This window comes from Jaculus jaculus, chromosome 14 (genome assembly GCF_020740685.1).
Source record: "Jaculus jaculus isolate mJacJac1 chromosome 14, mJacJac1.mat.Y.cur, whole genome shotgun sequence".
Lineage (NCBI taxonomy): Eukaryota > Metazoa > Chordata > Mammalia > Rodentia > Dipodidae > Jaculus > Jaculus jaculus.
The window spans coordinates 79,767,535-79,793,789 of NC_059115.1; the positions used below are offsets into that span (position 1 = coordinate 79,767,535).

General features: G+C 38.1%; 1 protein-coding gene across 4 annotated transcripts in view; it reads right to left on the reverse strand.

Annotated features, from left to right (window-relative positions):
• Window positions 1-26,255, reverse strand: part of Xrcc4 (X-ray repair cross complementing 4) — a 195,754-nt gene that overhangs the window by 65,768 nt on the left and 103,731 nt on the right. For all 4 annotated transcript variants that reach the window (XM_045133526.1, XM_045133525.1, XM_045133524.1 and 1 more), the window contains exon 7: window positions 10,615-10,759. In XM_045133526.1, coding sequence (XP_044989461.1) covers window positions 10,615-10,759 — 145 coding nt within the window. The remainder of the gene's footprint in view (window positions 1-10,614; window positions 10,760-26,255) is intronic.

The following is a 26,255-nucleotide window of genomic DNA, read 5'->3' on the forward strand; positions in this document are numbered from 1 at the left end:
AAAGAATGTGTGGCATAGATAGGGGAATTATATCTGAAAGTAGATCAAATCAATATAACCATATTTTATGCCATAGAAAATTAAGACCAAGACATGTTGGGCAACTTGGTAAAGTACATGTCCTTTATTTCACTTGTTCTTTAGCAAAAGCACAAGAACCCGTCCTTCCTCAGCTCTCATATTACAAGCACATGTTCTTCCTGTGACCTACTTAGTGCTGGCAATTTCACTGCTTAAAATGGCCTTTAGGCCTAGGGTAGACTTGGTGCCTCAGTTGGGCAAAGTCTTTGGTGTGTCTCACAGTGAGAACATGTGTGTTTTTAAAGATAAACATCATGAAACCAGGATATGTCTCCTTTGATGAAAATGTGACAAGAGCTTCCATGAACACAACTTCATATCCCCCCTAATTTCTCTGGAAATTACGGGTACATGTTCCTAATAGTTGATGTCAAGAACTGTAAGAATACAATTAGACCTGAAAGAAAATCTTTTTTTTTCCCCCAGAGGCAGGGTTGGACTCTAGTCCCTCCTGACCTGGAACTCACTCTATAGTCTCAGGCTAGCCTCTAACTCACATCAGTCCTCCACACTCTGCCTGCCGTGTTCTGGGATCAAAGGTGTGCTCCACCATACCCAATTGGACAACCTTATTCTTCAGGGAGAATTCTGAGATCTCCATGTATCATACTTGCCCCAGAGTAGGTGTACACAGTTGAAATGTTCAACAGTTTGTTTTCTTTGTATAAAACCATGTTTGTATTAATCAGAAATAAATCTTAATAAGGAGAATATTATTTTAAAACATTCCTTGAAATAGGCATGTGTAAGTATTCAATTTCTACCAATATTCATTTCTTAATTATTTGCTAAATTCATTTATCATGTCAATTCACATCTCCTCTTGTCTGCAAATTTCTCTAGTCATGTTTCCCAGATCTGGAAAAAAATACCCTTAGAAGTATCAGTATATCCATAACAGGCTGTGACCTTGAAGATATCATACACCTCCAAGCAAAAGAAATGATATGACTTTAATGAAAATACATGACCAGAAAGAGTATTTCCTTGTAATGAACATGATCTCAAATCAAAGAGGGAAAGGTTTTAGAAGCTACAAAGTATGTCTTCTAGAATGTCTAGTCTGAAATGATATTTAAAAAAAATTCTGATTAATGTACTTATCTAAATGCTAAATTAAAATATATGACATAAATGCAGATAAATTATATACTATAAATGAAAAATACATATCTATTTTGCATATAAATATACTAGGATAGAAAAAAACACTTTGCTATTCTCTTGGGCTGATTTCTAAGAAAGACACTTTATTTTGTGTTGTAAAGTACTATGCAGACTGCTTGGAGAGGAAAGTTATCAACAGTCTTAACCATCAGTGGACCCTACTACAAGCTACAAACTAGCCAGCTAAGCCAGATATATCTGCTGGTGCCAGAGTTGCTCACAAGTTATGGGGTGATCAACTGCTCTAAGATGAGTTTTGAGGCCCGCTAGTTGGAGGGAATTCATGCCTGGTACTGAAAACTGAGTCAAAAGCATATAGCTTGGAAGGTCGTAAGCCCTAGAAGGAAGCTACTGCTGTTCTTTGGCCAAATGTATACGTTAAGCTCATTATATTGCCTTCCACATGTATATGTTTACGACCATTGATTAATGGAAGATGGCTGTAAATACCAAGAAGATCCAAGGGGGCTGGAGAGATGGCTTAGTGGTTAAGTGCTTGCCTGTGAAGCCTAAGGACCCCGATTTGAGGCTTGATTCCCCAGGACCCATGTTAGCCAGATGCACAAGGGGGCGCATGTGTCTGGAGTTCGTTTGCAGTGGCTAGAAGCCCTGGCACGTCCATTCTTCTCTCTCTCTCTCTCTCTCTCTCTCTCTCTTTCTCTGTGCCTCTTCCTCTCTCTGTCTGTCGCTTTCAAATTAAAAAAAAAAAAAAAAAAAGATCCAAGGTAACAAGAAAAGAGAAGTTGAGTACCTTCTCCAGATGACTGGACAAGTCATCTTTGCCACATGTACCAGGGCTCAAGGAAGCTTGCAGAAGAGGGGGAGGAACGTATATGAGTGCTGCTCTCACTGCTAGCCAGAAAAGTTTGCCTACGGAGATGGTGAAAGATACTGAAGAAATTCAACACCCACCAAAGCTGAAAAGAAGAGGTTGTGAAGATCACCACTGAATGAGACATCTCTGTCACACCCTCCAGAGCTCAGGGAACTCTGCAGGAGAAGGGGCAGAAAGAATGGAAGAGCAACAAGGTGGGAAGGAGTCCATGGAGGCACTGTCTTCCTGACATAAACTGACTGGTGCACTCATGACCGCACCGTGAGTTTTACCCACATAAGACCTGCAGAGTTCTGAGCCCGTCAACATTTTGACATAGAGGAGAGAGCAAGACAAAGGAATGGCACATCCAAACTGAGGAAGGACAGCTTGGACAGAGGAGGGCTCAGTGGAATTGAAGTGGTTCATGGAGGGTGATGAGGGTAATGGGACGAGAATATGATCATGGTACAATATATTTATGTATTAAAGTTCTCAAAATATGTTAGAATACACTGAAGACAGATTGTGAGAAAATGCAATGTGTCCAAAACATGAATGTGCTTGTTGGCGACTCTTCTTCCATCGCTTCATCTTATGTACAGAGACTACGAAAGACGAAGCCTAGGCCGGCACCCAGTCTGTCTTGGTTGCCCATGCAGAGTAAGAGCAAGATCACGCTGGACACAGTGAGCAGCGCTGCTTTACTCAACACTCGTGACTTACCGTTACCTCTCTGGAAACGTTCTTGATAGGCAGTGTACAAATTTTTATTTAGAAAAATGATAATTTTAAGAAATTGTTGCTTAGAAACAAAATTATTGAAATAATAAAAATAAATGTTGTAAAATGTGATTTAAAAGATTTTCTAACAATGTTTAAACAAATTTTTATGTGTTCCCTGTCACTTAGTGATGGTTTGCCAAAGGCAAGTGAAGACATTGGTGAACGCTAGTATTGCATATTCATACTAACTTTAAGTCCATTTAGGTTAACTGGTCTATTTTTATAGCTGATTTTTATTTTATTTTATTTTTTATTGCACTCGACACTATTTAAGTCATTTTATTTTACAATAAGTTAAAAACAAAAATTTAAATTATAGGATTTTATCACTATGTAAGACAAAATTTTAAATAGTTTGAGTGGAAGTTTATAAAAGGTAATACATTTTTACAACCTTTTTGTTGTTTGTTTTGCTTTTTCAGGGTAGGGTCTCACTGTACTCCAGGCTGACCTGGAATTCACTATGCAGCCTGAGGGTGGCCTGGAACTCACAGTGATCCTCTTACCTCTGCTAGGATTGAAGGCGTGTGCCACCATGTCTGGCAACTTTTCCAAATTTTTAAGAGTCACAATGTAAACATGAAATTAGAGTCCTTTAGAAAAGATGTACAACTGCCACGTTTAAAACTGACATATGCAATTTATCTTTATATGTACATATATGAATGCATACATGTGCATGCGTAAATATGCATATACGTATGCTGTGTAAACATAGCCTTTTCATCCCACAATATACCTCACTGATAACTAAAAAGAATGAAGGAATATTTCCTGAGTTAGCTATTTAAAAACTTGGGCAATTCTCACTTCCATAACAGATTAGAGGAAATGAATGAGTCCAGGTCTGAACACTTCATGAACACAGCTGCCTTCCCAAGAAAAGACAGCCAAGATTCAGACAAAAGCCTAGGGAGGGCAGTGCTATAAAAACACAACAACAAAAAAACAGTAGCACATCATCTTCCTACCGCATCTTCCATAGATAGTGCTTTCATATTTACTGTGGGGTTTCTCAAAGATTTTCATGGATAAATTTCTAAGCAATCAGGGCAGAAGCACAAGGGACTGAGAGCTACTGTCTGCAACTATTTCCCAACTTCCTTGCATATAAAACCTATTTGGGGTGCATTTCTATACAATGAGGTTTGTGAGCGGTATCACAATGAATATGTTCTTGCCATTATCACTGAATTTTAATCAATGTCTTGACCTTCATCTGTATAAATCTCATAGCTGGAGGCATTTTGTTTAAGCCTCTCATTTTAGCTCTTCTCCTGCCAAAGAAGAATTTTATATTCTGTTTTTGGTAAACTGGCATAGGTGGTATATATATCTATAAGTTTGATTTCCTATCTTGGTCTCCAAAGTTTGCAGGAATAAGAGCTTCTCTCTAAAACATTGGTTGGTTGGTTTTATTACTGGCTGAAAGTTTTAATGTGAATGGAAAATTTCCTAAACTTAGTTAAGTAGATAATGAATTGAATTAACATGATTCAACACACTGTTATCAATAAGATTTCATTTACTTATAGGAACAGAGTTCTACCTATTTGCATTAGATTAATAGGATGTTTTAAGTAATAATAAAAGTTCCAATGTTTTGGAAAGATATAAGTAAAAAATTCTTCCTTGGTATTATGTTGTATGATAAAGCATGACTTTAAAATATTCACAGTAGTTAGGCATGGTGGCACACACCTTTACTCTCAGCACTTGAGAGGCAGAGGTAGGAGGACCACCATGAGTTCAAGGCCACCCTGACACTACAGAGTGAATTTCAGGTGAGCCTGAGCTAGAGTGAGACCCTACCTTTAAAAACCCAAATAAATAAATAAATAAATAAATAAATAAAATTGTCAGTAGTTGCCCAATATACCTCAATGCAGCACTATTTTATCTTTTTAGAATTTTTTAAAATTTTTTATTTATTTATTTTAAAGAGAGAGATATACAGAAATAGGTACATACGGAGAGAGAGAGAGAGAGAAAATGGCAGTGCCAGGGCCTCCAGCCACTGCAAACAAATTCCAGATGCATGTGCCTCCTTGTGCATCTGGCATATGTGGGTCCTGCGGAATTGAACCTGGGTTCTTTGGCTTTGCAGGCAAGCACTTTAACCACTAAGCCATCTCTCCAGCCTGTACTATTGCATCATTTTTTTCATTGAGACTAATTTTACGCTGTTCATGTTTATACTCAGGAATTCACCTAATGATATTATTAAAGTACATAAACATGAAAGCAATCTCAAAATTTCAGTAGTCTATCAGCTTATACCGTTTACTTAGTAGATAGACTAAAAAGACATACTGAACAACTACAAACTATAGCATTGAGTGTTGCAAGAGGGTCAACAGCAGGGGATGCATAGCAGATGGTTCCAGTGAGTAATAAGTCTCAGTGTCGATGGTAGTTGACAGAACAGGATGAGCATTCTTGAAGCATAATCATACTGTTTGCATTAGTCACACTCATTTTTGAATGAATATTTATCAATATATACCAGATTCAAGGATTTCAGAATCTTACAAGTGAGAAGTCATCAGCAATCTGAAATGATCCTAAAAACTGCATTTGTTTTTACCAGAAAAAAACAAGATGACAGTACTTTTTTGTACCTCAGGACTGCTTACTGCTAACACATGCCAATGGAAGCTATTACTCCTGTAATAAAATTTCAGCATGTAAGCTGTGTTTTAGTTTCCTGTGCTCCAAAACAAAGTTTCATTATTGTGAATCCAAACTAGAAAAACATCAGAAGTTGGAAAACCTGATTTTTTAAGGAAAAAAAATTAAGCCCAATAGCTTTAGATAATTTTAAATCATTAGATCTAAAATATGCCTTAATAGTAGAATTTGCTCCTTAATCTGATAATTTGATAACTCTTTTTTATTTGCATTTATTTGAGAGAGAGAGAGAGAGAGAGAGAGGCATATCAGGGCCTTTAGCCACTATAAATGAGCTCCAGACACATGTGCCACCTTGTGCACCTGGCTTCGTGGGTCCTGGGGAATTGAACCTGGGTTCTTTGGCTTTGTAAGCAAGCACCTTAACCACCAAGCCATCTCTCCAGCCTAGATAACTCTTAAGAAGAGCTACAAAGGAGTATCAACAGGCAATAAAAGTAGAGGAAAATTCCTTTGTAATGAGAAAATCACCAGTGCTGTGCTACACGGGGAGAAGGGCTGAGTTCCTAACAGAGACAACACTCGACCTGCTCTCCCCTCCTCTCGGCCCTGCTCTCCTTTCGTCACCGGCTCAGTCCCCACGCACGTGCCCCAGTCCATCCTGTGCCAGCGCGCGGCTCTCCACGCTCCTCTTCATCTTCCACCCCTCCTTGCCCTTCTGATTTTCAGTCAGAGTGAGACTCTGCGTGCCAGCCCCGCTGTGACGGTCCCCACTAACTTCACGAGCTCCTTCCAACCCGTGTTGTACGCTTGTTTCCTCTGAACTAGTTCAGAGAAGGTGAGTGCATTGCTCAGCAATGGAAGAGAGGTTGGAATTCGTTTGTCAACAGCAGACAACAGTGTTTTGTTGTCATGTCCTTAGTCTGTGTGGAGTTATATGGAAGCCATGGAAGGAACTCAAACTACTGAGGCTAGGCTAGAAGGTACAGAGGAAGATAATATACTCTGTAAGGGTCTGCCTAAAATGTTTGTTTAAAAAAATTGGGGCTGGAGAGATGGATTAGTGGTTAAGCGCTTGCCTGTGAAGACTAAGTTCCCTGGTTCAAGGCTCAATTCCCTAGGACGCACATTAGCCAGATGCACAAGGGGGTGCTAGCATCTGGAGTTTGTTTGCAGTGGCTGGAAGCCCTGGCACGTCCATTCACTCTCTCTCTCTCTCTCTCTCTCTCTCTCTGCATCTTTCTCTCTTGTCGCTCTCAAATAAATAAGAATTAACAAAAAAAATTTAAAAAATTGCATGGATTATAATAGGAAATAGGTAAGGAAGTGAGGCTTTCTGGATGAATGTGTATGAGGCTTTCATAGGTAAGGAAGTGAGGCTTTCTGGGTAATGTGCCATGGGGAAACAAACTATAAAATCAAGCAAGCAAGTGCCTTTGACTACTGAGCCATCTCTCTAACCCCTGAACTGTAAGATTAAAATGGTCTATGCTGCTGGGTGTGGTGGTGCACGCCTTTAATCCCAGCACTGGGAGGCAGAGGTAGGAAGTTTGCCAAAAGTTCAAGGCCACCCTGAGAATACACAGTGAATTCCAAGTCAGCCTGAGCCAGAATGAGACCCTACCTCAAAAGAAAAAAAAAAGTCTATGCAGTCCTGCCTTCATCACTAAGAAAAGGAAACAAAAGCGTGTGCTCTTTCCTTGAATCAGCGTCTCTACACCGATGAAGAACGTAAGCACCAGGAAGGCAGTGGGGCACCTGTGCTCTCAAACGCTTCCACGTACCTGGAATTTCAACAGCTCCGTAACAGTCGTCTACTGAATGTCCTCAGACATATCCTGAAGACACGTGATTTGTGTAACCTTTACAAGCAGGCGACACTTCTTTCCACATAACCTGAAGAGAACAACTTGGAAACATCTACGTCAACGCCGTGACTGATCAGTGCTGACCTAACAGTAGAAGCCTGTAAGACAGCAATGGTGCGCAGCTTGGGGAGGCTCAGGTGGATGACATAAACCCAGGTTATACATGCATTATTGATGAGACTTTCTCAGGGGAAAAATTATTTAGGAAAGCAGTTTAATACATAAAAGTTTTAATTTAAAACCAAAAGTTAGTATTTGACAATGTCGTATTCTGTTTTTTATTGCTAAGAGTATGCTTTCATTTTATAGAAGCTTCTTTTCTGATAATAATGATTAAAATTATTAATTGCTATAAAAATTTAGACTGCTATATTCAAAAATTATAAAGATAAATCCCTAAAGACAAAAAGAACCCCCAAATTCGTAATTGAACTTTTTGCTTCACTTGGACAAAGGAAAAGATAACTCAGCGTGTCAACCACTCTAACTTTTGATCGATATACTTTAAGCTGGCCTGGAGAAATGGCTTAGCAGTTAAGGTATATGCCTTTAAAGGCAAAGGATCCTGGTATGATCCTCCAGAAGCCACGTAAGCCAGATGCACAAGGGGGTGCATGCGTCTGGAGTTCGTTTGTGTGGCTGGAGGTCCTGGCATGCCCATTCTCTCTCTCTCTCTCTCTCTCTTTCTGTCTTTCAACTAAATAATAAAATAAATGTATATTAAAAAAGAGTATCTTATATACCTTAAACTAAATATTCTTTATTCTTCAAAATCCCCCCGACACCTAATACATGTATTTCATTTCCATCTAGGGACAGTTTGTCTAATGTCTTCCAGTGAAATAATCATCACACAGATATTTTTTTAAGGTTATACAGTTTGTTTTATCTCTCTCTGATGCATATACCACAAATATGTTTTAGCAATATAGCACACTTAAAAATATTAGTAGCCGCACAATTCATACTTCATTCACACACAGTACAAGACTAAGAATTCTGTTCTCCAACTAACTGGTCTCCAAGTAACTCAGTTATTTCTTTCTCAAACTTAAGGTCCTTTTCAGAAAATACAGTTAGATCACAACGGCATTAGACGGGGTGTCTAAGTCCTCAGTTTCCTACTCGGCCTAGCACACACCTGCCACGCACCGGACCCACATCGCTCTCTGAGCTTTTATGTCGCTGTTAGTACGGTCCTTACACGTAACTACTCATAGGAAGAGTGTGGTTGGGTATTCTGATGTCTGTTATGTGAGAGAACTTTGTATTCAGCTCTATGAACTCCTTCAAGGGGCTCACAGCTGAAGAACAACTTTGGATGGCAAACACAAACCAGCAAGAGCTTCATGCACACTGGGTTTCTTCCCATATTGTCAAAGAAACATGCACTGTGGAAAAACAGACCGGGACAACCATGGAGAGAAAGAAAGTCCCATGATAAATGCACAAAACAATCCGACTGTTAACGAAACAATGAATTGTCTTATTTGCTTCTTTCGTTAGGTTGACCTTGAATTTATGACGCCCCTCCCTCAGCGTGCCAGTGACGGGGACTACAGGGAGAGCTGTGGCACTGGCTGCAGCACTCAAGTTCGCGCCAGAAACTTCAACGCTCCCTGCCAGGGCCCCGGCTCTAGGCATGGGACTTCCGCTTTTCATTCTCAGTGTCAGCAGCGCAACAGACCGTAGTGCTTTCTTTGTGGAACCTCCTTACACTTAAAAGTTCTTGAGAACCCCAAGAGCTCTGCATCTACATTTTTGTTTACATGGACTACATTTTCCACATGAAAATTAAAGTAAAAATATTAACAAATTCATTTAATAATAACACAAATCATGTGTTGGTAACATGAGTGACAAAGTATTTACGAAGCGTTGCTGTATTTTCCAAACACATAATCTTTTGAGAACATTGTTTTGTACTTTTGCAAATCTGTTTGATGGCTTGATTGATTGAAAACAGTTGGATCTGCATTAGCTTCTGCATTGACTCAGCTGTGACATGTTACACTGGTTGAAGAGCATGCAGAAAGGCCAGTCTTCCAGAGGTGAGGCACTGAAGAAGACTCAGAGGACATGAGGGACTCTAGAGAGCCAGGGGTCCTCATTCCACACCACACAATACTTTCCCTATAGTTCTGCCGTCTCCCATCCCCCACGTAGTCACTATCCAGTAACCGTTAAACAGAAGCTTAGACGAAATAAATTAGCCTCCCTCCCTCCCTCCCTCTCTCTCTCTCTCTCTCTCTCTCTCTCTCTCTGTATATATATACACACAATATTTTTCTGGATTTCTAATGATTCATACAACATTTTGGATTCAAGTAATAATATTTACAAATGCTAAGGTTTTGCGATTTTTAGCTTTTTAAATTATTATAATTAAATTAGAATGTTAATTCATAGGTAGTAGTTTACAAGAATGAAAAGAGAAACAATAAAATATTGAGGCCCAAGTCTAATAAAAATAAACAGATGACTAGAAAGTGATTTACTTGAAAAAGGCAAGCATAACACAATCAAGTGTCTAATTTGAATGCTATATTGAAGTGTTTTAAGCAGCAAATTAGATTGAAACACTTTACTGAGCACAAGATGGTTTCTAATATTTTTAGTATTCTACATGTCATTTGTCATTAATCTGTAAAGCACAAAAAAATTGCTTTTATTTTTGGCATTTCTGCCTTAAGTATTAATATGAATTAACCACATACGACAGAAAATACATTGTCTCAAACATGTTATAGTCCCCCAATTCATCATTTTTAATTTTTATTTATTTATTTATTTTCATTTTTCAAGGGAGGGTCTCACTCTAGCTCAGGCTGTCCTAAAATTCTCTATGTAGTTGTAGGGTGGCCTTAAACTCACAGCAATCCTCCTATCTCTGCCTCCTGAGTGCTGGGATTAAAGACATGTACCACCCCACCTGGCTAATTCATCATTTTTAATCTTAAAAATAAGTGAGTAAATTAAGAAAATACCTTTTTAATGTTTTTATTTATTAATTTATTTGAGAGAGACATGTAGAGAGAGCAAGGACAAGCCAGGGCCTCTTGCCACTGGAAACAAAGTCCAGACTCAGGGACCACTTTGTGCATCTGGCTTCATGTGGGTACTAGGAAATCAAATTGGCTGTCAGGCTTTGGAAGCAAGTGCCTCCTAAACACTGAGACATCTCCCCAGTTCAGAAAATATGATTGTTAAGATTATACTGTAATTTAACAATCCCATTTCAACTTTGCAAAGACTGAAGTGACTTACGGTGCCTTTCCTTGAAGCTGTCGCTGAGGAGCCACTTTCGGTTGTGTCCCAAGGTTCTTCAGCATGTGCTGTCTCCTCTTCCTGCTGGGCGCAATGTCAGTGACATCAGAACTTGACAGGATGGAATCACTGTCACAAGTAGGAACTAAAATGAAAAGAGGTAAGAATGTAATTTACCTGTCAGTCAGCTTAGAGTTGCTAGACAAACACTCAAGCAGAAACAGCTTATGGGAGGAAAGGATTTATTTCAAGCTTACAAATTTCAGGAGAACACCAAAAATGGAGGAAGAAGCTGGCTTACTTCCATAGATCTAAGCACAGGGCCATCACTCAACAGTCAACAAACACCAAGAAGCACGAACATCCAGGGCTGCAAACTGTGGGCCACACACTTTAGGGCTGGAAAACCAGGTCCCCTCCAGTGACAGACCCCTTCCCCAGAGACCCCCACCACTGAAGACTAGAGCTGCAGGCCTGAGTCTATACGACCATAAACTCGCACTTCTTTTGTCACTGATACACACAGCACAATTCAAATACAGTGAAATTGTTCCCTAAATCTTTATGTACACATGGCGAAGGAAAACATCTTATATGGTGTGTGATACTTTATTACCAACATAAAATAAACTGTAAACATGAATTATGTCATTAAAATAATATTTGCCTATCTAAGGAAAGAATCACCCAAACCCATTATTAGTATAACCTAGTCATTTGGTCCTAAAACTGGATACAGTCTTTAGAGGCAATTCCAAAAGGTGTTTGAGAAAAAATAATGTACTATAGGAATGTTATGAAACATGTTGATAATGAACAGTAATGATCTACAAGTATGGAAAACTTTGTCAGTGACACATTATTTCATAGATGATAAAGTCAAGTAGGCTTAGAATGTGAACAAGAGGGCTGGAGAGATTACTTAATGGTTAAGGACCTTGCCTGTGAAGCCTAAGGACCCAGGTTCAACACTCCAGGTCCCACATAAGCCAGATGCACAAAGTGGCACATGTGTCTGGAGTTCGTTTGCAGTGGCTACAGGCCCTGACATGCCCATTCTCTCTCTCTCTCTCTCTCTCTCTCTCTCTTTCTGTCTCAAACACAAATAAATTAATTTTTTTAAACTTAAAAAAATGTGAACAAGAATAAATGTTAAGAAATAGTAAGGATTCATCAGGAAAACAGCACCTTTGCTTGTTTTGCCAATTTTCCTTAGTTTCAGTTGGGGCCTATCACCGAGAAAAATCAACTCCTACCAAATCAGAGAGCCAGAGCCTCAGAGGCCCCCAACACCTCATCACTGAAGCAGACCAAAAATGAACCCAACATAGCTCAGGGAAATTTTGCAGAAGAGGGAGCGGAAAGTATGTCAGAGCCACATGTTGGGTCATGATATGCAGAGACATTTATCGTACCAATAACTGTGGGCTAACACCACAATGCACGACCCATATACCTCAACAAGGAGGAGCCACTGGGGCGGGGGTAGATCACAGATGAGCCTAATAATGGTACCAAACTGCCTGTATTTGCTGAATAGAAAACTAATTAAAATTTTTTTTAAAAAAATAGTAAAGATACAACTAATGTGGAAAAACTATTAAATCATACTTTAAAGAGTTTAGTACATGTGAAAAATGAGAAATATTAGAAATATTCTTATCCAATTACTAGATTCTGTACTAACCTTGTTTCACAAAGCTAAAAGTAAACTCAGAATACTCATTCATTCACATAACAGAATATTCTGTCATAATCCATGTGCCTATAAAGAAAAGTAGTGTTGTAGTAAATAGAAGTTATTTCAATATAATTTCAACTTTAGTTATATCTTGGTTATCATATATTTAGTTATTTCTTTTATATCATACTTAGTTATGTATGGTCCCAACTACATGACTCATTTAAAAGTGATCAGAGGTAAGATGTAAGCTCTTAATAATTAAAGAGAAAATTAGTAATATGCAAACATTTAAACATTTAAATGATAATGTGGACAGAGGAAGTCTTTATCCATTTCAAGTTCATTCCCTTATCAAAACAGGATATGAATTAGTGAAGACAGAGCAAGTATTCTACCATTTGCCAAAGTTAGTCTCTGCTGAACTATCAGCACAGATGAAGAAGATGTGAAAGCACTCTTCCACGCTAACTTGAACCTTTTTGTTTAAATTTTGAGGAAGGGGGCTGGAGAGATGGCTTAGTGATTAAGTGCTTGCCTGTGAAGCCTAAGGACCCTGGTTCGAGGCTTGATTCCCCAGCGCCCATGTTAACCAGATACACAAGGGGGCACATGCGCCTGGAGTTCGTTTGCAGTTGCTGGAGGCCCTGGTGCACCCATTCTCTCTCTCTCTCTCTCTCTCTCTCTCTCTCTCTCTCTCCCTCTCTCTCCCTCTCTCTCCCCCTCTCTCTCCTTCTTTCTCTGTCACTTTCAAATAAATAAATAAAAATAAACCAAAAATTTTTTTAAAAAATAAATTTTGAGGAAACTGTTGGGTCAAATGCATTTAAGAACTCATACCTCTTACCTATATGAAGAAAGGATGATACAAAAGATCAAGAGGCTAAGAGGATAGATTCAGGTGTTGTCTGAGATTTAAGGGAGGTAGGGCTTTTGTTAGGATGATACATAGAAATTGCACAAAAGCAGTAACAAGATTGCATAAGTTTTGAATGTTGTGCTCAATCCTTAACTTTTCCTCAGTAAGCCACATATTTTCACTGTGAATTGTTGCAAAATTAGTGGTATTTCAAATGCACATATATCACACTCTGACAGGAACACCTGAATGTTGCATTTCTACTCTGCTCTTCAATTAATGCTGTATTTGAGATTACTGGACTTAATAATAATTAGTGTTTGGGGAACTCATGAGCTAGGTGCTTTGTTTTGAGCAGTGAATACATACACGTGTGTGTGTGTGTGTGTGTGTGTGTGTGTGTGTGTGTATGTGTGTGTGTGTATACCAGGGTCTCTTGCCACTGCACATAAATGCCCAAATAGCTTTACCTGAGGGGCTAAGAAATTGAACCTGGGCTTTCAGGCTTTGTAAGTAAGCACCTGTAAGTGCTGAGTCATCTCCCTTAACCATCAATGAGCTTAAATGAGCACTAAAAATAACTGAGATTTACTATTACAGGACTGATTGGACTTAAGAGAAAACTAAGGCTTCAGAAAGGTTTAGCAATTTGTTCAAATTAAACAGCATTTGCTCTCAACTTTTATGATTTTGATATACATATCCAGGAAGTTGGATGTGGAGGTCACTTTCTTGTTTCTGGGACTAAAGGCCAGAACAGAAGTAGCTAGGGGAGGATGTCTTCCTCTCCTGCAGCATTGGAGCGGGGCGGGGGGGGGGGGCACGGCCGGAGCAGACAGCAGAGCACTACTCTTCATAACAGCGGGAGGAAGGAGAGGAAGTGGTGTTGCTGGCACAGACGAGGGGGGGCAGGAGGCTGACTATCAATCTTGATTTTCTGTTGTAGGTACTTGGATAAAGCACCCAATCAAAGGCAGTTGGGAAAAGGGAAGTTTTTATTTTGGCATATAGTTTTGACAAGCTTCATGATGGTAGGGGGCCAGTATGGTATAAACAGAGGATGGACATCACTTTTGCCACAGCAGATGGGTAACAGCAGAAAGAGAGTGAGCTGAACACTGGCAAGAGGGAGCTCGCTGCAAGCTGGGCATACTGCTAAGATTGCCCCCGGTGACATAGCTCTTCTGACAAGGCTCCACCTCCCCATGGCTCCAGCAGCTCGGGATCAAATATGAAGCTTAGTCACAAACACATGAGATTTTGGGGGACACTACATTTAATAATCATACTGGGTAACTTATTCCTTGATCAAATTTTAAAATAAATATTTATCAAACACAATTTACTTTGAAAAATTCTGCAAATCTTAGGATATGTTGACTCTAATAAATAGCTTAAATGTTATTTTACAAATCCTTAAAATGTATTGAGATTAGAGAAGGGTTAAAAAAATGAGTTTTCCTTTTCTGAACATAATTGCACTGAATAATTACACTATGAAATAGGTAATGAAGATAAAGGCACAATGTCTATAAAAAAAAGGCTAACAATCATGCCATAGGTAGAGGATGGTGCAATTATAGATAGACTTGCAAAACGGAGAAAGATTACATCAGTACATGAAGGATAGCTATAAAAGCATGATGTTTAGTTAAAACATAAGCTATGCATTTTAAGAATAAAGTTATAAAAATTCCATTTATTTCAAAACTGCAAATGATAGAACAAAACTGTCAGATGAAAGTTTTATTTAATGTGTGAAATGATTTTATCATTTGTTATCGTATAATTTCTAGAATACAATGTGATGTGACCTCAGCCATATGCAATCTAAACCTGATCTCACAGAAGTTAGGAAAGCAAAGCAGTAGGCGGAGGGCAAGGAGAATATGGAATGGAATCAACGGGAAGACGCTGATCAATGGGTATTAAGTTATAGCCTGATAATGGTGAAAAGTTCTGACACTTCTCAGTAGCGGCTCCATAGTTAACGTCAATGTTATTCATATTGCAAGAGGCTGGCAGAAATTTTGAAAGTTCTCACTAAAACAGCTAATCAACGTTTTGTTTGTACTTGTTTTATAAGAGCGAGTGAGAGACACACACAGAGAGAGACAAAGAAAGAGACAGAGAATTGGCACACCAGGTATTCCAGCCACTGAAATCAAACTCCAGGCACATTCGCCACCTTGTGCACACGTGGGACCCTGTGCTTGTGCCACCTTGTACGTCTGGCTTACATGGGACCTGGAGAGTTGAACATGGGTCCTTAGGCTTTGCAGGCAGGCGCCTTAAGCACTAAAACATCTCTCCAGCTCTAATAAACTTTGTGGAATACAGATATAGTTGAAAATAGAGAACACGACTGAATGTGCCAGTGTGATGTAATGCAGGCGCTCCTGGCACAAGGAGGGCACTGTGAAAAGAGGGTGGCAGGACAGGCCCGTGCTCTCGAGGGCACTTTCAGAACTCAGAATATAGTTATCCCTGACGACGAGCTGCAGTAGTGAAAACTGGGGGTCAGCAAGCAGAACCCACGCATGGAACTCGACTGCAAATGCTGCACACGGGCTCTTTCATGTGACATTTAAAGTAACCAAGAAGTACAGGTGGACTAGAGTACACGAGAGAACACATCTCACCATTTTATGTAGAAGTTATAAAAATCCTATGAGGTCCATTTTTCCTAGGAGATTTCTTATGCAAAGTCTTTAAGTGCTGTCTGTCTAGCTGAAAACTTTGGGGAAAAAAGTAGTTTGTTAATGATAGTTAGAATAATCATTCCTATTTCAGGACTTCCTGTATCTTTCAAAATGAGTCTTACATGGGTAATGACCTGGATACCTAGAATGACAGGAAGCTTGTGATTTCTTCATGCTTACAGGACAAGTTCTTGCATTATTTTTTGCTTACTAATTACTAAATGCTTGTTAATAGTTATGTGTGGCAAATCTAATTTAACAATATGTTATTACCTTCGAAGCAAAATTGTGGGGTATATTATCTTCTCACACTTCCAAGTTCTTCATGACTATCATTATTTACCACAAAGACAGTTGAAGTTGCATATAAGCAAATATTTCTGGCCAGTTCACCACACCATTATGATTCATTTCTCTTGACAATTACACTGGAGTCTTTCTATAAAAATTGGCACAAGGAACAAGGGCAGCTGTATAACCTTATTACCATTTAACCAGAATGTTTTTTGGTTTGTATTTACATCATGGGAAACCGTGTTCCCTTCAGCTAAGTGAAGGCTGATTTTATTGTATTACATTCTCTTATTTTAAATAATGTTTCATAATGCACTTTACAGGCAGGCACATTGGCAAAAGCCTTTAATTCTAGCCCTTGGGAGTCAGAGGCTAGTCTGGGACAACAGAGTGAGTTCTAGGCCAGCATGGACTAAAGAAGTGAGACCCTACCTCGGGGGGAAAAAAACAAAACAAAAAAAAAAAACTTTCATTTTTAACATCTATCCATCCTTTTTATTTTCTTTTTGGTTTTTCAAGATAGGGTCACTCTAACCAAGACTGGCCTGGAATTCACTATGGAATCTCAGGATGACCTTGAACTCATTGGCGATTGTCCTACCTCTGCCTCCCAAGTGCTGGGATTAAAGGTGTGCACCACCATGCCTGGCTGTCCATCTTTTTATGAAGAGCAAATTGCTTTATCATATCCATCCCTCTCCATCCTGCAATGGAAAAATGACTCTTATTTTCTAGGTCTTAAATAAATTACTCATTTTAAAAATCTTTCAAATTTAACCTCTATCACCTAGTTGAGCTGTTTTGTCCCCTTGGTTTTGATGCAGGACATTACATTTCCAATCTATTTCATATACAATGAAGAAAATGGAACTACATCGATAGGAAGACAAATATAGAGAATTTTCAAATTGTCTAGAACATCCATAATTCTAGCTATATGTGTAAAATGCACTTTTAACTAAGTAAAAAGTAACCGCTGAAAATGTGCACATTCACTTCCTCGTCACTGCTCACTAAATACCACAGCACAATCAATGTGGGTAAGCAGCATGCACTCACTGTGCCGTTGAAAATATGTCTTCAAGATCTAAAGATTTTAATTATCCAAACAAGTCCTGGAATTAACTCCCTATGCATATTTATATAAGTGTAATAATTCAAGTTTCCATTTTCCAGTCACATATCTAATTTTTTTCAGTAATAAACTCAACGTATATTAACTATAAATGGTTTTACATACTTATTTTAGATATGATAAACTTGAATAGTGTTGAAGAAAGGAAAATGTTCAAAGAATAGTAAGGAAACATGGTCAGGACAGTGTCATGTTTACAAGAAAAAGATGCAGGAAATAAGATTAGATAAGTATTGTCAGCAGGGAAGGAATAGAGAGAAAGAAACCAGGCATATGTTAAATAAGCTTCCAAACTTTCAAATACAGACAGAAAGAGACGTGTGGATTATTTGATACTGACTCGGGAGGCTTTTCCTATGATTCCAAATCCAGAATTTTCACTTTTTAATATCAGTAATTTCTTTGTCATCACCATGTATCTCTCACCACTTCCAGTAATTATTTTTTTTTAAAGAAAACTGAAGGAAAAATATCCAGTACCAATTACCTCACTACAGCTGAAATACCAACTGGCAATAGCTGTGGGATGCATTTCAAGTTCTCATTAGGGTCACTGCACTGGAAAATGGGGACTCTCTGCACAACTCTGCTATTGTGAAAGGTGGCTCCACAAAAAGCCACACTTCTTCCCATCTGACAGAAGAACTGCAGGATCTTGGCAGCAATAAGCAGACATGAGAAGAGGGCTGGCCGCCCTGGGTATTTTCAGTGTCAAAATGAAATGACCCTGTTGGCTAAACTGTCAGGAATTTGGATAAATCCTATGAGTAACACTCTCTGGTAAATTTCAATTCTTGACCAATACATTCTTAAATTTTGATATTTTAATTTTTTTCAGATTTATCATTTGTTTTATTACGTTTAAATTATATCACATCTATGGTGTCCCTTAATGTGAAATGTAGATTGGCACTATTCTAATGAATAACACAACTTTACTTCTCCAAGCCACACATTTACTTCTATCCAACACACACACACACACACACACACACACACACACACACACACACACACATCTTGAGTCATGCTATTCATGGTATTAACAATATAGGCCTTAAATTGTAGGACAAAAGAGGCCCTGATCTTCAGGTTTCTTGGCCATGAAAGTAAATGAACACTGTTTGCAAAGACACCGGACAAAAAGCAAACAAAAACAAACAAACCTCAAACCATTGGTGGTTACCCATTCTCTAGAACATACACTCTTAAAATCATAGCTCTTCACTTTAATCCCACCAAAATGTGATCACCCCTGTTGTCTAGTCATGTCTCCCATATGTGTTGAGGTGTCCAGAGTCCCTGCATCATTCCCTCTGGCTCTTCCACTCCCCAGTTTTGAGCGTCTTCTACTCCTTCACTACCCTAGCCACTGCTCTCTTCGTGCACTGATCATTTCACTGTCGTTATTTCTAAATCTTTGTCAACTGAGATTCATGTTGATGTGTTTGAGGAACTTAGTCTATCATCTAGCTCTTCTCATAAATTAAAAAGAAAAGAGACATAAAAATGAAGTTAGAGATTTTCCAAATTCAAAGTAACTCAATCGTCACAAAATAAGCATCTGGTATGAATATAGAGTAGTGAGACTATTGTGACTGTTTGGGGCACTTATACTCATTTCTCAAGTTTTTATTGAGCATTATAATCAATAAGGCATTGTCTTATACTTCCAGATATAAAACATTCAGGGGTGAAAAAAATTCTGAAGTCTGAACCTGGCAATAAAATTCTAAGTGAGCCAGAAACTTCAGGAACATATCACTCCTTTCAGTAGTGAGGACAGACAGCCCCTGAACCTCGAGCCTCTGTGGCATGTCTCAGTGGCATGGACACAGATAACCAGGGAAAGAAGCTGAGATAAGGCGGGTCACAGCACCCTTCAAAAAGCCGTATCTTAAGTACCCTTTTTGTGAGGTAATAAATTGCTAATCTGACCAAGGAAGTAAACATTATTTTTCCCCACCATTCATCAAAAAGCTCATTTTCAAATCTGCAATAAGTTGCCAGCTAGTTATCAAAATCTAATTTCAGCAACTGATGACCATCTTAACTAAGGTCAATAGTGTATAACCTATTCATAAGCAATTATCAAATAAACTGATAATTATTATAGTACTCAGCACCAAAAAAGAGTGAGTGTGTGTGTGTGTGTGTGTGTGTGTGCATCTATAAGCAAATACTATTCAGAAATCAGGCTTGTCTTTTAGCACCACTGGAAGTCAAATTTAATGATAAATATTTGCTGAAATCAGGGTAATCTATGACATCATCTTTTGAAATTGAGTACTCAAAATATCACAGGTAAACTAAAGACAAACTAGACTCCAGAATTATTCAAGCATTAAAAAGTGGGTGATTATATTAAGTAATACCCCACACCACCAAACAATATAATGTTCATTTTTCTTAATGTTTAAAAGAATTTCACCACCATGGGAACTCTGTTCCTTAAACCTTAGGGATATTTATTCATTCCTTCACTATTCAGTAACTAATGTAGTTTCCCTGTGCCAGGCAGTATACCCACAAGCCATTCAAACTGTTTGTAATTACATAGGGCAGGAGAATGCAGCGATTTGAAAGAACCCAAAGTTACACAGCAATCACAAAGGAGCTAATTTAAGTGTTAGGGAAGACATCAGCTTTGGAACCTTGACAGTGTTTTGATAAATTAATCCGTGGAGTGTTGTCTTTTCCTTTCCATTGCCATACACCTATTATAATTTGATTTCTTATATTTCCTTCTCTGTAACTATGTTGCTTGAAAGTTTGTTATTGATTTATTGTTTTGAAACAGATTTCCCAGTAGGAAACTAAAAGAGTATCTTACCTTAAGCAAGCTGATTTAAAAAAAGACTAGGCTTTAAATTTCAGTTTCTGGGCATTTTTTTTCTTTTCTTATTTTCTAAATCAATCAATCTATCTCCCTCCCTCCCTCCCTCCCTCCCTCCCTCCCTCCCTCCTTCCTTCCTTCCTTCCTTCTCTTTGCCTCTTTTCTCTTCTTTTCATGTGGCGCTGGGAAAAGAATCAAGCATAGAGCCTTCACATGCTAGGCAAACACTCTGCCACTGGGTTATCCACCCACCCCCTAGAGGATGTTTCACAGTAAACACAAACAGCAAATTTGAACTGAAACTACATAATCAACTTTTTGGATCGTTCTTTGGACAGTTCCCTGACACTCTTGGAACTTTCATCACACTCATAATAATTTATCTGATGCTTCTCAGAAGCAGGAAAACAGGGCTGTGTGTGTGCTGTTCACCGGCAGTGGGAACAGTGAGCGACAGGGCGACTCCTCAGAGACCAGCCACGTAACTGCTGGCAGCATTAAAGGCTAGTGGAGTTAAAAAAGAACACCTTAAAGTTATTTGGCAAAAAATATGAAACATTACAATATTGACTAAGTCTGTTTCTGCCAGCAGAGTTGACACAGAGGAACATGATATTTGGTAAAAGCAGTTTATGAATGCCCTCAGATTCTAGTTTGCATTGAAAAGTAACAAAGCTTGGAGAGTACTTTTAATGGTTAATGAGTTCTCAGAAAACAAAACTGCATATTTCTAGCTTTCAACAGTTGCCTGTGCCACGAAGTATTGGAGCCAGCAAAGAGTTTTAAGTTCTGTTGCGTTAGGAGTCTTGTTGACCTGCAACACTTGTTAGTGTTTTTGTTTGTAGGCATTTCATATGATAGTAAGGGTTTTTGTTTTTTGTTATTTTTTTATTTCTGGCAAAATGTTCCCCAAACCTAACTTTTTATGACGTTTATGAAGGATTTGATTAAAATTTTAAAATACACCAAAAACAATACAACATAAAACAATTAAAAATAGGTATAGAAAATCAATTAGTGTTTCTTTTTTCAAATAACATACCAGCAGTGTACCATCTCTAATGACTTAATGGTTAGAACTAGGAAAAGATCTTGACTAGTAACTCAAAATCGAAGTCTGGTGAAAGTAGCAGAAGTGAACTGAGTGGATCAGAAAGGAGGGAGCAGGGCTACAGGCTCCGTCTGATCCTTCCAGGGAAAGAGGGCCTGACTGATGACACCTCCCAACAACAGACCTGTCCATTTCATTTTGCCCACACATGCAAAATCCAGGCATGACTGGATTAAAGTTGAGGACAAAGTCCTCAACTTCACTTCTGTGAAACCCTCTCAGAAAGCTCAGGTTGGTATAAACTCTTCAGAGTTCCGGCACAGAAGCAAAGACGAAGGCCAGGGTCAAAGCATTCCTTGAACATAATGGAGTGATTACTAACGAAGACGGCATGACCACTTTGCAATGCTAGGCTTGTCCCAAAGGGTTTCAGACCAAATGTGATAAAGACAATTCTTTTACTGAAAAGGATTGAGGAAAGTCTCTGCCAAATTACCTAACAACCAAGATAATATTTATGCTAAATTAATAGAACACACTGCAAGAACCTCAAAATTGGGTCCATTAATAGCTGCCTCATTAGTCTTTGAGTCTCACTAGTCCATTAACTACTGTCTCAATAGTCTTTGAGTCTCAGTAGGTCAAATAACCATTCTTTGAAGGCTTTTGTTTAATTCTTAAAATTAAATATGGAGAAGTTAGATAAAATATTTACTGAGTATTAAAATGCTTTGATTTGATAATCTATCAGCCAAATAATTGTATAATTATATCTTTAAAAAATAATGATCTAGGGCTGGAGAGATGGCTTAGCAGTTAAGTGCTTGCCTGTGAAGCCTAAGGACCCCGGTTCGAGGCTCGGTTCCCCAGGACCCACGTTAGCCAGTTGCACAAGGGGCACACACACCTGGAGTTCCTTTGCAGTGGCTAGAGGCCCTGGCATGCCCATTCTCTATCTACCTATTTGCCTCTTTCTCTCTCTGTCTGTTGCTCTCAAATAAATAAATTTTAAAAAGTAATGATCTTATATCACATTTTCTTTAATAAAGTACAGGTACTTTCAGATAATCTTGAAGCATTTTTTAAAGTGTTTTATATTTTATTTTATTTATTTTATTTATTTTATTTTAATGGCCAGAGGCAGAAAGAGAGAAAGAGAGAGAAAGGGAGTGGGGGAGAAAACATGGATGGGCCAGGGCCTCCAGCAGCTGGAAATGAACTCCAGATGCATATGTTACCTTGTGCATCTGGCTTACATGGGTACTGGGGAATCAAACTGTAGTCCTTTGGCTTTGCAGGCAAGCACCTTAACCTCTAAGTCATTTCTCCAACCCATAACTTTTAATTTTTATTTATTTATTTATTTGAGAGAGAATGGGTGCATCAGGGCCTCCAGCCAGCCACTACAAACGAACTCCATAGTTTGCATGCACCACTTTGCACATTTGGTTTATGTGGGTAAGAGGAAATCAAACCTGGGTCTTTTGGCTTTTCAGGCAAGTACCTTCACCAGAAAGCCATACCTCCATCCCTTGAAACACTGTTAGACATGTATTCATTCAAATATTGTCCATGTGTTTAAGTGTTTCTGTGGGATTTTCACTTGCAAATATCACTATGGCTTTCTTTATATTATACCACTGTCTATTACTTATAAACTTTGTGGACCAACACTTTTTCACTGAGATTTCAGGAAATTGGTAAAACAAATTTTTTTTTTTTTTTTTTACTTTTCTTTCCTTCAAAATCTGGACTCATGTAATAAAAAACATGTACCACGAGGTCATTCTACCAGGACTAAAGCAGAAATTTAAATCTCTACGTGTATGTTGGAGTTGTAAGTCAAGCATTATATCATTTTATAACTCATAGAGTTATCCACCTTACTATTTTTGAAATTTACAATCTTTCACACAAAATGCATTTACCATAATGTTTAATCATAAACTAAGAGGTCATTATGCTACTACCAGGGGCTCGTCATATTTTAGTATTTTTTTAGTAGTACCATTTGGTATAAAATGTCAAAAAGAAAAATAAAGAATACCTATACAAAAATCATGCTCAGGGGGAGGGAGGGAAGTAACATGGGATTTTTTTTATAATCATGGAAAATGCTGATAAAAGTTTTAAAAAATCATGTTTATAATATGTGCCCACAGTTTATATTAAAATAATTATATAATAAACTAACATTTAGAAAAATGGTTAATTATGTTGCTTTGTATAGATTAGCTAAGATACATTATTGCCAAAAGAACATAGCACAAAGGAAAATTCTTGGTGATATTTTTATAAATGGAATCTAAGATACAAAAAATAGGCACAGATTTAAGTTTGTTGTAATGTTAAATGAAAAGTTTGATTGGTTTATCTACAAGCATGGTTTTTAGACACATATGTGTGTAATTTTTATTGTAACTTAACAGTGAATTCAAATTTGAATATATTAAAGAGGAGTAGGCTTATCAAGAGTTGTGAAGAGAAGAACGCAAGTCATAAATAACTGTTACCAGATATCTTAGCCAAGAAACATAGTCACACAAGGGAGCTTAGTATAAAACAGTGCAGAAAGCATGGAAGAATAGAGGAGGAGGAAGATGCGGAAGGGGAAGAAGAAAAGGAGGAAGAGGAAGAAAGGAAGAGTAGGAAGAAGGTGAAAAATTCTTGTTTTGCTACTGTTAAGATAGGATCATATAAGGACATCAGTGGAAAGGCTAACAGAACATTTTAACTACCTAATATTTTGAAATATGGAGACATAGTTAATCTTCATTCTTGCCTTTAAAATATCTTATGAAATAATTACATTAAAAGAAAAGAATAACAAGGGATCTAAGTTGTTTTAGGTGCATTTCTAACAAAACAGATTTAGGCTACGCACACATGCAATTTAAAAGAGTACATTTTGTGGGGAATGTCATTAACATCACCTTATTACATGTTGTGAAAGCCAGTAACAGAGGGGCTCAGGAGAGTCACTGGATTGTAACACATGGTGAATCCAGAACGCTTCTCCCAGCAGCTTGTAATCAGTCAGAGTCAATGCATGTGTGAGTAACTGGCCCACCCCCACAGAACAGAGGATGAATGCAGTACTTTAGGCAAGGTGAGTGTAGCACATTGTTTAAATAAGTAGTATGAAGCCAGGAGAAAAGCAAATACTATAAAGCATACTTTATAATCCTGAAGTACACTGGATATTGTTCCAAATAAAAGTGCAAACTGCTGGGCTTTGTTTAGCACTGTGAAAGTGCTAAAATGAACTCTGAGGCAGTCCTGATGCTATTCCTGATTATAATAACAACAGTGTAAGTGTGGCAACATTTTGGAAATGGTATTTAAGCAACATAGCAGGTAAAATGAATTAAAGAAAATGATCCAATTTAAACTTCATTTATTGTGTTTGTGTCAAATATATTCAATTATACTGCCAAGAATTCACTCACTACTTAATAATGTTTAAAACCCTGCTCTAGGGCTGGAGGGATGGCTCAGCAGTTAAGGCACTTGCCTGTAAAGCCAAAAGCTCCATGTTCAATTCTCCAGGACCCACGTAAGCCAATGCCCAAAGTGGCACAAGCATCTGGAATTTGTAGACAGTGGCTAGAGGCCCTGGCACAACTATTCCTTCTCTCTGCCTCTTTCATTCTTTTCTCTCTTAAATGAATGAATAAATCAATATTTAGAAAAAAGAAAATCAAAATTCCTTTTATGGGCAAAACACTGAACTTAGTGACAAAGAAATAACACTAAATCAACTCATTTACCTTTTAAGATACAGCAAATCGAAGTATGGACTGGGGGAGGGGAAACTGAAAAATATGTCAAAGCAGTTTGAATTTATAAATTTTTACTTAAAAGAATAATGGTAACCTGTATGTTCGACAACATGTCGATACTTTTACAGATATGTTTCATATGTGCATAAGAGGTAGGTATTATTCACAATAATTTTTAAAAGTTTAACCATGAGCTCTCAGTTCACAGTTGAAAATATTTTCTATTAAAATGAGCTGCACATACACTGATTCTTCTTACAGGCGTGCATTTTATTTTGTGGTGTGGACACTGAAAAAAGAAACTAGAATTAATATGCAACACCATCTAAAAGAAATAGGCTGTTATAAGTTTATGGTATCTTTAAAAAAACTGAACAATGTGTAAGGAAACCCATGTAGAAAATGAATTCTTTCTGTAGGGTAGCGCTTCCTCCTTCGAGTTACGAATGGCAGTTCCTTTAAGATATGCCACGGTTTTCTTCTAACAGAGTCCAGGAATTAAATTCTTACATTGCTTTTTTTTAAAGAAATGTCAAGAATTTTTTTAAAAATTTATTTAAGAGAGAAAGAAGCATATATAGAGAAAATGGGCATGCCAGGGCCTCCAACCACTGCAAATGAACTCCAGACACATGCACTACCTTGTGCATCTGGCTTACATGGGTCCTGGGGAATCAAATCTCAGTCTTTTGGCTTTGCAGACAAGCAACTTAACCACTAAGCCATTTCTCCATCCCCAACCCCCACCCCACTTTTTTTCTTTGAGATAGGGTCTCATGCTACCCCAGGTTGATCTAGAATTCACTATGTTAGGTTGGACTGAAACTCAGATTAAAGGCATGCATTGTGACAGCTACCTAAATTCTTAGATACTTTATTTTATTTACTAGAGAAAGAAAGGGGAGGGGTGGGAGTGGGAAAGATGGGTGCACCAGGGCCTTTAGCCCCTGTAAATGAAATCCAGATGCATGTGTACTCATAAGCAAATGCCTTAATCTCTAAACCATCTTCCCAGCCCAACTTATAGATTCTTAAAACTCAAAAATTATTTTTATTTAAAATTATTTTTATTTTTTGTTCCCTTAATAAACATGAAGCAAACCAATAGAAAACCACAAATAAAATGATGGTGACCCTTTCATCCTTGGTTCTCAATGCTATGCACATCTCATTCTTACCTTGAGTTGCTAAGGGACAGAGTTGTCAATCACTCTGTAACCTAAGTTAAATAAAGTTGGCTTTCTGACAGTGTGTTTATGGACACATCAGATGCCATTTTTGTTTGTTTTGTCTATGTTTCG